The sequence below is a fragment of the Heteronotia binoei genome, chromosome 12, assembly GCF_032191835.1.
Source record: "Heteronotia binoei isolate CCM8104 ecotype False Entrance Well chromosome 12, APGP_CSIRO_Hbin_v1, whole genome shotgun sequence".
NCBI classification, from domain to species: Eukaryota; Metazoa; Chordata; class Lepidosauria; order Squamata; family Gekkonidae; genus Heteronotia; species Heteronotia binoei.
Genome location: NC_083234.1, coordinates 56,107,340 through 56,121,765, shown reverse-complemented (window position 1 = coordinate 56,121,765; position 14,426 = coordinate 56,107,340). Strand labels below are relative to the sequence as shown.

The 14,426-nt window shown below is 41.3% G+C and overlaps 1 protein-coding gene across 1 annotated transcript in view; it reads right to left on the bottom strand.

Moving 5' to 3' along the window:
* The window catches only part of LOC132580000 (uncharacterized), a 40,731-nt gene extending 31,814 nt beyond the window's left edge, over window positions 1-8,917 (bottom strand). The window contains exons 1-7 of the mRNA XM_060250607.1: window positions 8,735-8,917; window positions 5,672-5,802; window positions 4,953-5,077; window positions 4,213-4,383; window positions 3,893-3,997; window positions 2,582-2,728; window positions 154-561 (exon numbers count right to left, since the gene is read on the bottom strand). Of these exons, the coding sequence (XP_060106590.1) occupies window positions 154-561; window positions 2,582-2,728; window positions 3,893-3,997; window positions 4,213-4,383; window positions 4,953-5,077; window positions 5,672-5,802; window positions 8,735-8,917 (1,270 nt within the window). The remainder of the gene's footprint in view (window positions 1-153; window positions 562-2,581; window positions 2,729-3,892; window positions 3,998-4,212; window positions 4,384-4,952; window positions 5,078-5,671; window positions 5,803-8,734) is intronic.
* Window positions 8,918-14,426: the final 5,509 nt, after the last annotated feature.

Below are 14,426 nucleotides of genomic sequence, written 5' to 3'. Positions count from 1 at the left end.
GTGTAAACAAACACTGTGGTACTCCATCTCTGGTACAGCAGCTTCCGCATAGCTCTTTGAATGATCCTATGACATTTCTGCTGGGTCACGATTAATGGCCTAGTTAGAGAAGGCCCTGCACTCCAAATTTCTCCCTATTTTGGTTCAATTTACCTAGGGATGCATTGGCCACGATCACTCCATTCATCCGCAAAGAGCTGAGATTAGCAAAAGAAATGTCTTGGGCATCAGAAAGTCGGAAGTGCTCCCGGTGGTTGAAGAAGCTTGCAATACCATCAGGGAAGGTGATGAAACTCCATGTGTTGAGCCCAGGGGAAAAAGGCACACGAGGGAAATTCTTATAAATTGAAATATTGCCAAGTGCAGTCACAATGCTGCCATGCACATGAGTGGCATCAGACACGAGACTCATCTGGAAAGGGATGGTGTAGGCATACTGTCCAATCAAGGACAAAGAACAGGAAGACTGCGCAGGCAAAGTGAAGACAACATCAACTGTGGTGTGTGGACCCATCCCACCAGGAAGGGGAAATTCCACAGGTTCTGGCAGACCACAAAACTCTGACAATACAAACAAAATTGCATTAGGCTTAACCTATTTTCTTGAACCCCCAAAGCCAATGGATACAAACAGCAGCAGATGGCCATCTAAAAGAAATTATGTGTGTACTTTTCAGAAAAATATACATATCCCTAGTCTACCACTTCCCACTGCTACTACATATCCCTAGTAAAACCCAAGAAGAAACATCACAAGGCACATTACATTGTTTCACAGTACTTTTATGTTTCCCATGAGGCAACAGTTGGAAGGAACATTTAAATCAGGAAAATAAACAGCACAAGGAAAAAGGATTAATCCATATCCCCTCTTTGCTAAAGCCCTGATCTGATTCACAGACACACACACACGCACACAAAGAGAGAGAGAGCTGCATTTAATTTCTACAAAACTTTAGAGATTTCGACTGTAGATTTCACATCTCACGTGCATTGTAAGAGTGTAGGAAGGCAGAAATTGAATTGTACATTGACATTCTTGCATAGCTGTTAATCATATTCAGAAAACCATGTAAGTTCATTTAATACCGTGACTGCTTCTGCATGGAGAACCAAAACAGTAACCTCACTGCCAAAGCAACAAAGTGGTGAATGTGGGTAGGGATGGTGTCCACATGTCCAGTCCCCACACTGCTTGCTGCTGCCTGCTGGTGCTATGCCCCCTACCCATTCCCTTTGCTGCACTGGCTCAGCAACTCCTCTTTCCCCAGCTTTCCCCTTCACAACTGAACCATGGTATAACCCTGTTAAATGGCTGAAAATGGGGGGAGTGAGTGAGAAAAGTTGGTTTTTGACCACCCAGTCAGCTGTGGACAAAATATCTACATGGATGCTCCACTCACAGCCACTTCACAGTTACTCTTTTGAGGCAGAACAAAAGGCTTGGTGTTTATTACCTAGTGCTTTAAGTGGTATATTGGAATTCAATTTCTTTAGTTTGGCTCAAATGAAAAGTGATTATGTCAAAAGGTTCCTGAAAGGCATGAGCCCTTTCTATATTTTTGTAATCACAGTCAAAGATTTCTACAAGACTGATGAGAAAAATCTTTCTTTTGCAGAAACCAGGATGAGTCCTTCTTCACAAAGCTAGTTGTGAACATATGAAGCTCCCTTGCACTGTGTCAGACCACTGGCCTATCTTACCCCAAATGTGGCTAACTTTGACTGGCAGTTGCTCTCCAAGTTCTGAAAGAAGAGATCTTTCCTGGCTTTTCTATCAATTCTCCTTTTAAACAGGAAAGCAGGAAATGCATGCAAAGCATCTGTTTAGCCACTGAACTATTGCTCTTGTTCTGCTATATCAGAAAAGGGCAAATTACAGCCCAAGATGCCACATCTGGCCCTCAAGCTGCTTAATAACTTGTCAGGAGCACTGGCTTGGCAAACAGCAGTTTCAGCTAGCAGGCTGATGCACCCCACAACAGCTTGAGAGCAAAGTGTTATTTAAAGCAGCAGAGTAGAAGGATGGCTACACCAGCTTTCCAGGAGTCCAGATTGGACACCAGGTCTTCCTGTTTCCAGAGCCAGCGTACTGCAGAGCACACAAATGTGGGCAGAGATCCAGATGCAGCCCTCAGGCCAAAAGAATCTGCCCATACCAGTTCTGTATGCTTAACATTTTTAGCTTTAACCACACTTTCTATTAATTTACTTGGACTGGACTGAAATTAGACTGACAGTGTGTAATCTTGTGGATCCTGCTCCTTCTACCATCGTTTTTTTTTAAAAGAAGCTGGTATTTATATCGACTACTTTCTACTCCTCTAGTAAGAAGTAAAATTTTAATGATATATACTCTAAAAACATACAGCCATCCGAGCTTTTAAAGAACTTTAGGTAAATACCATCAGCAGACCCTTATAATGTATTACTTTAAAATGTAACAGTTCGTTCTAGAAGTTCATTCTTTATCAATTCAATTTTAACCATTTGCCAGCTAAACAACTCAAAAACCTGGTTTAGAAGGAGCATCTCTCTTGAATTCCTTAGTGGCTCCCCTGTCTTTCTTCATGGCACTCACCATCCTTGTGTTGGCAGATAAAGCCTATGGGCTCGGAAGCAGAGCGTGCATTGCAAGACCTGGTTTTCCACGTTCCATGGCGGGCAACGTCATCTGGTTGGAGACTCAGCACTGCACACTGATCCAGTGTCTTAGTTGGGGCTTCGTCTACAAAAGAGAATAATTAGGGGTAGCCAGAGCCCTTTGAAGTTGTTTCTGCTACATAGCAACATAGTACTTGAGGGAGGACTGCCTTCTGGAATCCCTTACTGCTGTTGCTGGCACCTCTGTTCCCATTCCAAGAGGAAAGGAGATGACAAATTCAACTCATTTTCCTTCCAAAGCTCTGTACTACAGCAAATGTGTAGGCAAAAAGACCCACACAAGATTCCTGATGGTGTGGTGGATATTGAATATTATGTTTCATAATATCCTCTTTATAGTAGCCATAGGGAGAGATTCTTGTATGCTATGCTGCCCTCCTACCCACTAAGGTTTGCTCAAATTATGCCATATCTATGTTCTGTTGTGACATGTACTCTTTTTTGGACTTCCAGAAGGTAACTGACAAGGTACCTCACCAAAGACTTCTTGGACAAAGCTTACTTAGTCCAAAGACTAAGTTACTTAGTCGAAAGACTAAGCTTACTCAGACGTCTCACCAAAGACTTCTGAGTCAGCTTAGCAGTCATGGGATAAGAGAGCATGTCCTTTATGGATTTAAAAACTAATTAAATAAACAGGAGCAGAACGCAGGAATAAATGGACAGTTATCACTATGGAGGGGAGTGAGCAACAGGGTCCCAAGGGGATTGGTACTAGAACCAGAGCTTTGTCTTATGTCAGATACAGGTGCACTCATTATATATAGACTGGAATTACTTGCTGTAAGACAGAAATTGCTCCAACCAAAGCTGTAAACTGTACGGGCTGGGCCACCTAATTTAGGGATCAGAATTCAGTCATAAAGATATATACACTATGCAAGATGGTTTATATCTTGTTTGTGTGTACAGATTGTACTGTGATGACCATTGCTTGTAAGTAATACAACAACGGTGCCATTATAAGCAGTGGTACACTCTTCTAAGTCCACTGAAGTTAATGGATTTAAAAGGGTCTAACTCTGCTTGGGACAGCACTGTGAACCGGACGGGCCTCTTCATACAGAGCTCCATACACCTACCAGAGCCTTTATGGAGTTCTCTCATAGCCAATGAGGCTGGCAGAGACAGAGAAGCGAAGCATGCTGCGCTTCTGTATTGTAGCGTTCTGCCTAGACCATAGAAATGTGTGGCTCAGAAACATACAAGCTCCAAGAAACAGCCTAACCTGGATGCCATCGGAAATAAACAGGGAAAGAAGAGTCACTCCACTTCCATGCAGTGCCAAAGCGCAGTCCAATCCACATGTACCAGCCATCTACAGGAAAGGCATCTGGAAGACAAGCAACAGAACCACCATTGTTTACCATTTGAAAAGACCAAATGGCTACTCCATCACCAACTTACTACTGGCTCTTCTCAAAATATAGCATCAATGGCACAAAACAAATCTGACAGAATGAGGCAGGTTAGAAACTTCAGCAATTGCCTTATTTTGTGCTACATCCACTTTGACCATTGCCTTGTGTTGCATTTCTAAGACCTTACAGGAAAGGAAGGCATTGTCCTCTTCATTGCGGATGGTCACTAAATTCTCTCCAGATTCCTGGCATAAAGCCTGGGCATCTCTCCATGACCTCACTTCCCGGAAGGATGGGAAATGGAAGGCGTAGCAGTAGGAACTGAAACGGACCTTCCTCACAGAGCCAGGGAAGGCATCTAGAAAAGAAAGGCAGAAGTGTAAATCTAAGGAGATACAGCTGCAAAGGCTATGACCATGCCACATAGAGATTTGTCATCCCCTCTTCAGAGAGAACTATAATTCTGTGAGATTGGAGCTAGAGGGCTCTAACTGAAGATTTCCAGCAATATCACCAAAATACAGTTCTCAGAAGGCTCTGGAGGAAACTATAAAAGTTAAACTCATATCAATCTGACATATAGTATAGATGTGTTATTTGGCTGTTTGGGCTCTTAAGATAAAGCTGTCCATTTTGCCAGGTTGTCTGGTCATGTCTGTGGCCCCTGTAAGAAGCAGAATATTCTTCAAAACACCTGAACACTTGAGATACACCCATTTGTGATCCCTGATAGGAGGCATGAAAGAGAGCTGAAGCAAATTTGGAGAGATAGTGGAATTATCCTGTAACTAGTTCTACTCAAATTTGCTTGTGTAAGTTCTTCTTTTAATTCCTCCAATTCAAATGCTTCTATGATATTTTTAATTTAAAATTGGGAGGTGTAGGGGGGCAGCCTCATTGCTCTCACAAGAAGAATTCATATCATACCTCTTGCTGGAACCTCACAGATGAAGGAGCTGTTTCCATTACAGTCCCAGTCTCGCCACTGGCTAGTATAGAAGCCCACCAGCTGTACACAGCACCCCTTCTTGGGATGTCCCTGCAACCAATTACTGATAAAACAAAAGAGTTCAACATTTAAGAGGCAAGCTGGAGAAAAGAACTCTGATTGATATATGGCTCTGTTCATACAGCTGTATTCATTATGCTGTCCTAAAGAAACTTTGCCCTGACCCAGATAGCCAAGGCTAGCCTGATCTCATCAGATCTCAGAAGCTAAGGAGTGTCAACCCTGGCTAAAGCTGGATGGGAGACCTCCAAGAAATACTAAGGTCCAAACCTATAGGCATGCAATGGTAAACCACCTCTGAACATCTCTTGCCTTGAAACCCTTACAGGGTTGCTATAAGTCAGCTGTAATTTGATGTCAGAATATATATACACACATTCACATGTGCGTGCACACCCACCCACCCACATCACTGGAGCCATCTTGGAGACTTTTCCCCAGCCTGCAGAAAAGGAATAAGAAGCTGGTAGAGCCAGGAACAAAATTTGCCCCCCACCATTTTTGCTGTGCATGGAAGAGGCTTCCCCTGCCTCACAGTTGGGCAGGGTGTACATACTTAAAAAAAAAATCTATCCTTGATCCCACTACCCTTTGATTGTTAGCCAAGCACTTTTATGATCTGAGCCAAATAATCTACCTGTACCAACTCTGTGATATTGGAGTTCCATCCACCCAGGTAAGCTGAGCTTTTGCCTCTTGCCACATCAACCCTATCCAGTAGTAAGAAGCACGTCTTCTGGTACCATCTATAAGGCCCGTCAGAAACATCTGCAGCAAGGTAGCCAAAGTTAAGATGGATCTGGGTCACTTTTCTCTAGCAGTAAACAAGCAGACATGGTAAAAGTGTTTTCAGGAGTCAACAGAATAGAACCTTCTGCTTGTTGCACTTCAGACACCAGCACAAGATGCAGCCTCCAGCTCAGCTTCCCCGCTCCATTTTCAGTAATGGATAACTGAGATCTTGAATAAGCAAGCTTCCAAAGGCGAGGCCCTGGAGGCAATTACCCCAGACCTCACACATGGACACTGCACCATCAACACTGCCTTCATACACAGACAGCAAAATACAGAACTTTGTTTCCATGTCAGAAATGATCTTAACGCTTTCTTTCTAAGGGCAATAGCACTGGTTAGTGAAATGTAGTACAAGGCTTCCTTCCTGCTCCCCAAGGTTTTTTAAAAAATAAAATAACCAGTAATTGACATACCAGTATACTATTATATTGGCCAGTTGCCATTTTTTTAAAAACTCACACTCACCAGGGGTGAACAGAGAGGAATGACTACCACAGATAGTGGGGCAGGGAAATAGTGCCGATATGGGTAGGATGGGAAACTTTCCTGCCCACATGACAGTCATCCCAGCAGTACTATGATCTTTCCCAAAACATCACAGCAGAGCAGCTTTGAGAAATATCACAGAAAAGATGAGGAAAACCCAGAAGGTGCATTAATGCATAATGATACTGTGGAGAACTGAGGGAAGTAAAACTATTACCTGAAAGCATCCATCCCTGGGCAAACAAGGCAAATGTAAGTGAGTGTTAAAAAGGTCTGTGGTCTTGCAAACACCCATATCAGAACTGGATCTCAGTATGTCCATTCACCCTCATGTTAATTTCCTTTGGACTAGTACTACTTTGGACTAGTACTACTGAAGAACCAGAAACTGCATGGGGAAGTACCATGCTGAAAAGTTACAGTAGCTGCCCATGTTCTGTTAGTCTTCTGCATTGACAAACAGCAATGAACATGGAGACCCATACAATGAATGTGCGATTTGAAAGTGGCCAGTGCTTGAACTCAGAGTGCCAGACATCATTCACAAAACATTACACTTGGGAGCAGGGCTTTTTTTGTAGGAAAAAACCCAGCAGGAACTCATTTGCATATCAGGCCATACCCTCTGGTGTCACCATTGTTTCATGCAGGGCTTTTTATAGAAAAGTCCAGCAGAAACTCATTTGCATATTAGGCTACACCTCCTGGTACCAAGCCAGCTGGAACTATGTTCCTGTGCGTTCCTGCTCAAAAAAAGCCCTGCTTGGGAGTCAGGTCTTCCCTGGCCAAGGGCAGGGGATGGGAGGTAAGGTTGCCAGATCCAGGTTGGGGAATCTTAGAAATCTGGAGATGGAGCCAGAGGAGGACAGGAATCTCACTGGAGTACAATGTCATAGAGTTCACCCTCCAAGGCACCCATTTTCTCCAGAGGAACTGATTTCCATAGTCTGGAGACAAGCTTTGATTCCAGGAGATTCCCAGGTCCCACTTGGAGGCCAGCATCTGCATTATCTAATACATAATTTATAAAAAAGGTTACAGAGATCTACTGGTTTGAAATAAAGATACAAAATAAATGTTCATTTAATGTATGTATAAAACCAGTCCTATTGCACAAACTTCAAACAGAATACCAGCTACACTTCAACATCAAAATCTTCATTCTGAATAACAAGAATAGTAAATTATTATTTTCTTATTATTTATTAAGTTTAATTTATTGACCACTCTTCCCTAAAAAAAAATAGGGCTTAGGGCAGCTCACAGCATGTAAATAGAACATTTTTTTAAAAATGCAGCATTAACGGGAAAACAATCTAACATCCAGATGGTGAACAGAATTTATACAACCCACCTGCCACTGGGTGACAGGAGTAAGGAGGGAGGGGAGATATGAGAGTGCCAAATCGTTGCGTCCTCATCCAAATGTCTGGCGGAACATCCTTGCCTTGCAATCCCTATGGAAAGTTAACCTCCCATAGGGCATGGATGTTCTCAGGCAGAGCATAATATCCAAATACAAACATCTATAAACATTAGTGAACAATTCAGGGGTTTGCAATCAATAAAACATCCACAGGGAAATAAAAATTAGCATATAAAAATGTTGTAAGAACCAAATTAATAAGGGCATTCACCGCACAACTATCAAGCAGTTCAGCTTTATTATCAGAGCTTATCTTCATAAACCTGCAAAAAGTGCTGAGGTCCTGCAGTAGCTCCAGTTTTTCATGATCTCTTTTGCAGAGCAGCCATTTTGCCAAGCAAAATATTGACCAAGTAATCTCCATGCTTACCTTTAGTTGAGGCTGGGGAAGGTGGGGTTTGGAAAGGGGAGGTACCTCAGCAGGATATAATGCCATAGAATCCATCCTCCAAAGCAGCCATTTTCTCCAGGGGAACTGATTTTGGTCATCTGGAGAGGTATTATAATACTGGAAGCTCTCCAGGTGTCACCTGGAGGCTGCCAACCCTAGCCCAGAACAAAAACAGGGAACAGCCCATCTCTTTTCAGTACTGACTCCCATCTTCTATAATGGGCTCCTCAAAGAGGTTTAGAAGATGCTGTCCTTATATGTTTCTAGAAGGTGCTTTCAGGCTGTTTTCTTTGTTAGAGTTTTTAATGGGGTTTGAGCTACAGGAATTTTCTGGGTTGGGGTAAGAAGGCAAATAGACATTAATTTATAATTATAAGCCACTATTTTAAATATTTTAATGACTTTATTTGATTTATTTAGTAAAGTAAAAGTAAATGAATACATAAAATAAATAAGATTAGATTCCGATCCAAGAGGGAAGGTTGACAGGCCTTTATATCTAACCTTTCAAACTGACCATCTGGTTTTCTCCCTTTCCACTGTTCTGCTCCCACCCCTCTTCCCATCTCAGGTGTTCTCAGCTTGCCAAAGCCACCTCTTACCTGCTTGTTGTAATTCTTGATGACAATCAGTTCTGCTCTTTGGTCCTGGCAGAAGAGTCTGGCCTCACTCCAGGACAGAGCAGGCCCATCTGCGATATAAAGACAAAGCTCTTCCTTGTATGGGATCCATCTTGGAGGGCACAGTCCCAGTACTGCACAGAAGAGTAAAAAGAAGAACTCCATTCCATGTCATGTGGGATCAGGTCTCCTAATTTAAAAAAAAAACTTTAAAAAGCAGTGCAGAGGGGATGTGATCTGAGTTGTGGAACTGTTGGGGGGGGTTTTCTTTTAAACTTTTGATCAGGTGCTGTTTTTCCTCTTTAAAATCTTTGCTTCTCAAGCTGCATTATAATTTTATAGAGGCAGGAATTTCTACTATCAAAATAGTATGGGGAGAAGGGATTATCCATCCACCACTGCTCGAAATGCCACAGCCCTGATTCAAACAGCTGGTATTAAAGATTAAAAAATAACTTGGAGAATCCAGTGACAGATCTCCCACATAACACGTAATTTAGCTCATGTCCAATGTTTGTTGCTTTTAAATTCTGTTCAGTTTTGCCTCTTGATTAAATCCCACCATAACCCTTGAATCTGTGATATAAAATATGTTAAGAGGGAATTTATCAACTTTGGCCAGGGGGAGTGACCTGCAAGGAAATGCCTCCTTGCTCCAATAAGTCAGAGCAATTCAGGTGATTTTCCTGATGTCTATAACATCTTCTGGGTTAGACTGGTCACTGGTCTGAGCAGCTAAGATATTCCCTTTTAGTTACAGCACCTTTTAATGTTCCTCATATGTTTTGCCCCACTGTCAACTTCACAGCAATTGCTTTGACCATTCTCTTTATAGTCATGCCTCAGAATTATAGGTTTACAACAGAATATTTTGTGCAAAAAAAAAAGAGAGGGGGGGGAACATAGTTCTAAACATCGCTAGGCCACACAGTAGATTGTGCTACTTCCTTGCAGAATCAGCATTTCTGATTTCATAGGAAAGGTCAAGAGGCTTCAGTTGGGGGGGCATGATAGATAACAAATTATCTGCTTTTGCATTTAGTCAAGTTTACATCTTTTTAGAGTATTCATTATGGTTGTTTTCTATAATAAGGTCTTCCTATTAACAATTTTTTAAAATTCACTTTCTGCAATATTTTCTCACCAGCACTTGCCAGGATCAATCCTAGTACCACTTGAATTATTTTCTGGCTCAACACAGCTCTGCCCATCACAGCCAATTCTGTCAGCCTGAAACAGGAGTATCAGCACAGTCAGCCTGCCACAATCCTTGGTTTACAACATTGTGAGCCATTGTAGTATACTGGTTAAACTGTTGGACTAGAATCTGAGAGACCCAGGTTCAAATTTATGTTCAACCCTGGAAATTTGCTGGCTGGCTGCCCTTGGGCCAGTCACATACTTTTAGCCTAATGTAACTCACAGAGGTGTTGGGAAGATGGAGAGCCAGGAGAGGACACTGATGTAAGCTGCTTTGGGTACCAGGGCCTCCCAGATCTTAGTATGACAACTCACCACTACATAAAATCCTACATTGCCTAAAATACATATTTTTAAATGGTTATAAGGTTTCTCTCCTGTTTTTGCTAGCTTAATACTCAATCCAAGCCAACCCCTGAAAATAGAGTTGCCAGGTCTGACTCAAGAAATATCTGGGGACCTTGGGGGTGAACCCAGGAGACTTTGGGGGTGGAGCTAGGAGCAAGTGTGTGACAAACACAATTGAACTCTGAGGGAGTTTTGGCAATCACATTTAAAAGGACAGCATGCCTTTTAAATGCCTTCCCTCCATTTGGAAATAATGAAGGATAGGGGCGCCTTCTTCTGGGGTTCATACAATTGCACCCCCTGTTCCAATCTTTTGAAACTTGGGGGTGTTTTGCAGAGAGACACCAGGGACCAGGCGCTATGCTGAAAATTTTGTGCCTCTACTTTAAAAAACAGGCCCCTTTCTCGCGCTTCAGATACCCAGTTCTCTATTATACCCTATGGGAATCAGTCTCTATAGAGTATAATGGGGTGCCCAGCAGACATCCCCCCCCCTGATTTCTGATGACCTTGAAGTGGGGGTGAGGGCCTCCAAACCAGGGGATCCCCTGCCCCCAGCTGGGGGTTGGCAACCCTACAAAACAAACAAACAAAACAATGGTCACAGAATAGAACATAATTTCCAAAATGACATAGCACCAGAATAGTCCACAAAATGACCGCCACTCCTCTCCACTTTTTATTAAGTGATTTCTGTCAAGTACTGAGGTGACCAAAAAGATCAATATGACAACAGATAACAAATAAGACTACAAAAATTAAAACCTTTTAAATATGCCAACATATTTATAATTGAGGGAGGTGAGTGTTGTCAGTCCTGTTGCTGAAGCTTTCAAACATTGAGTTTCTAATTCACTCTAATTAACATTAATGGGGGCATATTCATGTGTACAGAGCCGGGAGATGTAGTTTTTCTGGATAACTTCACACAGAACTAAAGAGTGTGTTCTTGTGTATATGATAATAACATTCTTATCAAGAACACAGCCCACACCCTATAAACCTAATGCTCAGGAGCAACTTTAAACAGGCTTTGTTCTTAATAGTCAACTGCTAGGCCTCATTAACCACCATTAGGCCTAGATGAGGCCTGGTTTTACCTCTATTTTTTTTAACTGAGCAAATAAGAAATAGGTCATCAAAAACAAATGGGACCTGGGCACCATCAAAAACAAACAACAAACAAATCTTGTTTAAAAATATGTGGTATTTCTACCTGTCATGAGAGGGAACTTGGCCAGGAGAACTGCCAAACACTGAAGCTCTGCACAGATTAAGTCACCAGTGGAGAGGGAGGGACTGTTTTTTCAGCTGCAAGGACAAGAAGAAATATTAAACAGGTGTGGGTTTTTCCCTTTCATGGTACTTGTGTAGTACTGGGGATAGCTGAATTTCTTATGGTTTAGCCAAAATTTCATCATTGGTCAGTTGCCAAAAGATACAGTCAAAACCATCATGAGTCTGTTGTCTTTTTTCCTTTTTAAATATAAAAGGATATTTTGTCCACATGCTGTTTGAGATGGACAACCAAATAATCTGCAGCTACTAACATAATCTGGGATCCTGCCAGATAAGAAGAATATTAACTTTGACAATCGCCACTTTAAAAATGGCTAAGAGATTCTGTTCCTTTTACACTAGCAAAACAGAACCAAGATGTGAAGTTGTTCCCAGTAGAGAAACACAGTGATTTGTATATTATGTTTTTATCACAGCCTCCCTCCAAAGAGCTCAAAATGCACTTCTCCATTTTATCATCACAACAATTCTATGAGGTAAGCTAGGAGAGTAATTGGGTCAAAGTCACTCTGTGATCTTCAGTTTGAGCTGAGTAGGGATTTGAACCCAGGTCTCCAGTCTTAGTTTGACACATTAATCCACCACATCACACTGCCTGTCAGTTACCAGAAAAGTTGCATCTGTCTGGGTCCCATACCTCTAAATCATTGTGATATTTACTGAAAAGCTGGTTCTTGGTTGTTTTACAGTTAATGCTTTACCTAGTTGACAGAGGCCATACTCTAGAACTTACATAAAGAAGGGCTTCTTTATCTATTGACAATAAGACACTTGAATTGAAAAAAGATACAAAATGTGCCCAGGAAAACCTGTTAACAATGGCTGTATTTACTCACTTGGATAGGTTGAAAACCAGCTTGCGTCAAGAGGAACAAGAGTGACAAAAGCTATTTTAAGTTGCCCTGGAATAGCCAGTCTTAGGTGTATTGACTTTATATATGAAGATGGCACCATTCCAATCCTAGGTCAATAGGTTACCTGTCATTTCTTAATGCTGAAACATAATACTAAACAGAAAACAATCCAGAAGTACTCATTGCTATCTGGAGGTATTAGCTATATAGACTTAGGGTGTTTTTACATTCAGTTTGATCCAGAGTTTTAGAGTCTTCAAATCGCCTGCCACTGTTCCGCTTTAATTATTTTCCTTTTATATTTAAGCGTTTCAATTTCGGGGCGGGGGGGGTGCCTCTGATCAGAGGGCAGCCGGAATACCAGTGCTTAGTTAAATGTATATGATTGCTTGGAAATCGTCAACTCTGCAAAAACAATACAAATTTAAATTACTAGATGAGGCAAGCAATGATATGTAAAAATTTCAGGTGCTGTCAGTTCTCATGCAAATTACTGCACCTTGTGATGGCTTTTGGAGGAGTCTTTTAAAACACATGAAAACTTCTACAATACAAGTTTGAAACGCCTGTAGAGAAAAGACCAGATCAAAACTTGGCAGAAAAACGTTGCAGCAGCAGCTCCGAAACTCATCTTACCGAAACAAATGTAGATGCTTCGGGCAGCAATGATGCAAAACAGTTGTGAGAACGTTAGGTAATGTAAAAGGTGAGTTTCCAATGCAGTGATAGAGAATCACAAACTGTCAGTGTAAAAACACCCTTAATCTTAGATCTTGTTGTTGGTGCAAGAATCTAGCACTGGACTCCAAAGACATTCTAATAAAATGCCAAGTCTCCAGTTCAAACACCATCAAAGACCCCTATTATTTCCAGGGCTTTTTTGGTAGAAAAAGCCCAGCAGGAACACATTTGCATATTAGGCCACACCCTCTAACATTCTTGTTTCACATAGGGCTTTTCTGTATAAAAAGCCAAGCAGGAACTCTTTTACATATTAGGCTACACCCCCTGACACCAAGCCAGACGGAACCGCGTTCCCGCTCAAAACAAGCCCTGATTATTTCCCTATTTATTCGACCACTTCCCTTCATATTAAGTTTTAGATCATAAGCTTCTCAGTATAGGGACTTGTTTTCTTGTGCTCTGTAAAATGCCACACACATTTGATCATGCTACATTGATGACTGATGGCATATTGCCCACATACATCTGAGATTAAAAGACAGAGCTCCTGTGTCACATCTTCCTTTCAGTCTTCACACATAGCGGAAAGATATGACACAAATTCCAATGTCTGAGAGCAACTGCCAGTCATCAATCAAGGCTTTATTGTTATATAAAAATTTTGGAGTGTTTAGACTTTTAAGAAAATGTGAAGTATTAAATTAATACCTTCGTATCCTCTCCCTTCACCACAAGTCACTTTTTCATTGCCACACTGGGAACTCTGTGTTCAGACCACTATTTCCATGTTTGAAATAGGGAGAAGTTTACTATCGCCAAACAAATTTACAGACTCTGAAATGAACATATAAAACACATTTGCAAAAGCATGCATACATATTTAATTTTTAAAAACCCGGTAACAATGAATCAAGACATCCTGAACTGAAATGTTATGACTCAACATGTTTGCAAATTTTTGGTGATTGCTTGATTACATGTATCATAAACTACTAAATCCTTCAAACATTTTAGATTGGGATTAATTAGTTTAACTTTCCATGTTCTAAAATCAAAGTGGAATCACATGAGGAAATGAAAATAACACATTGCTCCATAACAAAATAAGGAACTAGGCCCATAATGTAGTGTTTCCCAGCAGACATCAGTGTCTCATTGTCCATTGCCATTATGGAATCCATTACCAAGTCCAGTTGAAGATTAGATTAATTCTGTGAATAAAAATGGGCAGTAATCACTGCCAATATCCAAGGAAGACTGTAGAAGGGCAGACAATAGGTTGAAGAAAA